Source organism: Haliaeetus leucocephalus, unplaced genomic scaffold, assembly GCF_000737465.1.
Source record: "Haliaeetus leucocephalus isolate CR32 unplaced genomic scaffold, Haliaeetus_leucocephalus-4.0 Scaffold173, whole genome shotgun sequence".
In the NCBI taxonomy this organism is placed as follows: Eukaryota; Metazoa; Chordata; class Aves; order Accipitriformes; family Accipitridae; genus Haliaeetus; species Haliaeetus leucocephalus.
The window spans coordinates 6,347,513-6,349,732 of NW_010972609.1; the positions used below are offsets into that span (position 1 = coordinate 6,347,513).

The 2,220-nt window shown below is 51.4% G+C and overlaps 1 protein-coding gene across 12 annotated transcripts in view; it reads right to left on the reverse strand.

The window, feature by feature from the left end:
* Positions 1-2,154, reverse strand: part of PAX6 (paired box 6) — an 11,516-nt gene extending 9,362 nt beyond the window's left edge. For 2 of the 12 annotated variants that reach the window (XM_010563738.1, XM_010563745.1), the window contains exons 1-4: positions 2,026-2,154; positions 1,098-1,139; positions 990-1,004; positions 63-228 (exon numbers count right to left, since the gene is read on the reverse strand). In XM_010563738.1, the coding sequence (XP_010562040.1) occupies positions 63-177 (115 nt within the window). In that variant the 5' untranslated portion in view covers positions 178-228; positions 990-1,004; positions 1,098-1,139; positions 2,026-2,154. Of the gene's footprint in view, positions 1-62; positions 229-788; positions 1,005-1,097; positions 1,140-2,025 lie in introns of all 12 variants that reach the window. The other 10 variants (XM_010563737.1, XM_010563744.1, XM_010563735.1 and 7 more) reach the window with 5 other exon arrangements.
* Between the last annotated feature and the right edge of the window lie 66 nt (positions 2,155-2,220).

The following is a 2,220-nucleotide window of genomic DNA, read 5'->3' on the forward strand; positions in this document are numbered from 1 at the left end:
GGCGGGGCCGCCTCCGCCGGGGAGGGGGAGGCCGAGCCGGGCCGGGCCGGGCCGTCCCTTACCTTGGGCGGGCTGCCCGGGTACCGAGGTGCCGGGGTACCAGCCGGGCCGGGTGCCCCAGGTCCCCGTCTGCCCGTTCAGCATCCTTAGCTTGTCGTACATCCCGTCGGCACCCATCTGTTGCTTTTCGCTAGCCAGGTTGCGTAGGACTCTGTTTATCGACGACACCTGGAAGGCAAAGGACAGGAAAGGCAATGGTAGTGCGGTAGCGCGCTCCCCGCGAGCCACCCGCGCAACCTCCGCGCCCCCCCTCCGCGCCCCCCGACCTGGGCGCAACTCAAGGGCTTCCCCGAGCGCCGGCTGCGCGCTGCGGCCGCCCCGCACCGCCGTGTCCCAGCCGCCCCGACTCGCTTACTGCTGGTGGTGGTGCAAACAAACAAACAAACCACGGGGGGGGGGGGGGGGAAAAAAAAAAAAAAAAAAAAAAAAAAAAAAAAAAAAAGCCCCAAACCCAACCCTGCAAAACCAGAGTGATGGCTTCGACTGATGCTCGCAGTCCTGAGGCGCCAGGCGCAGGGGTGACCCGCATGTTTTTATATTTTTTTTTTTTCCCCCTCCTTAAAGGCATTTGTCAGATTCTGTATGAAAAAATGCGTCTGACCCTGCCACATGCAAATGATGTGAACCTGCTATCCTCTCATCTGATATCAAAACAAAGGAAGCAGAGGCTCGCTACGGCTACCCAGCATTGTACACAGCACACAGGAAGGTTTTTTTCATGAACTTACACTGGGTATATTATCGTTGGTACAGACCCCCTCTGATAGTAATCTGTCTCGAATCTCCCACGCAAAGATGGAGGGGCACTCTCGTTTATACTGCGCTATTTTGCTTACAACTTCTGGAGTCGCTACTCTCGGTTTACTACCTCCGATTGCCCTGGGTCTGATGGAGCCAGTTTCGTAATACCTGCCCAAAATTTTACTCACACATCCATTCGACACCTGGATAGGGAAGCGGACAGAAAATCACATTATTAATAATTTCAAGACAAAAATAAAATTGTTTAAGTATGCATTAAACAATGACAAGCTTACGTTTTGATTGTCCAGCACTTGGACTTTTGCATCTGCATGGGTCTATAACACAAAAATATACCTTAAATGGTATGAGAACTTACTTAGAGAGTCTTTTTTTTTCTTTAAAAAAAAAAATACATTCGTGGCCCTACCCTCTACAAAAGTGATACTTTAAAAACATTTGGAAGGAAAAAAAAAATCTGGTCAAAACGTAATTCTTTTAGTATCAATGTTAAAATACGCCTTAAATGCGAACAATACCTAAGCCAGACTAGTCTCCATCGTCCTCACTGCTCTTAGACAGAGTACTTGCGGGGGACAGGGTGAGTGAGGGGTTAGCAAGACCTACATTTACAAAGTACCCCTGAGCTGCGCCAGATCGCGTTAGTGTCTCTAAAGACAGATTCCGGGCTAAAACAGCGTGGCTTTGAGGGGGTTTTTTTTTTTTTTTTTTTTTTCCGCTTTTTTTTTTTTCCGCTTTTTGGAAGAAAAAAAAGGTAAAATCAAAAACAAAAGCAGTAAGCCACGCCAAATGCATACAGATCTCACAAAATCATAAGTAAATACGGAGGGAAGGGAGGAAAGAGAGGAAACTGAAATTATGCCGAGCCGTATAATTCAGTTTATTACAGCAAACTAACTGTAACGAGAGTGCAGGTTATCACCGGATGGAAATAAAGGGGGAACCAACAACAACAAAAAAAATTTAAAAGCTTTTTAAAGGTAGAGAGAGAGAGAGACACGCGTAGCGAGGTCTATTTGCAGCAGCAATCGAGATAAGCAGATGGATCGTTTTATTAGGCTGGAAGGCGGGTGGTGGTGGCGGTGATGGTGGGTGGGTGGGTGTGGGGGGGTCGGCAATTAGCGCCTTGGCGGCCAGCGGTGGACAAAGCGGCTCTGGAGCGGAGCGGAGCGGTGGGAGGACGGGGGGTGCCGCCGCCTTCACCTGCAGGATCCGGGAGATGTCGCAGGGCCGGGCGCCGCTGTGAGCGAGTTCCACGATCTTCTGCCGCGTGGAGTCGGGCAGCGGCCTCCCGTTGACGAACACCCCGCCGAGCTGGTTCACGCCGCTGTGACCTGCGGGAAGCACAGCGCCCACCATAGCACCCTCCGCTCCCCGCCCGCCCGACAGCCCGCGGAC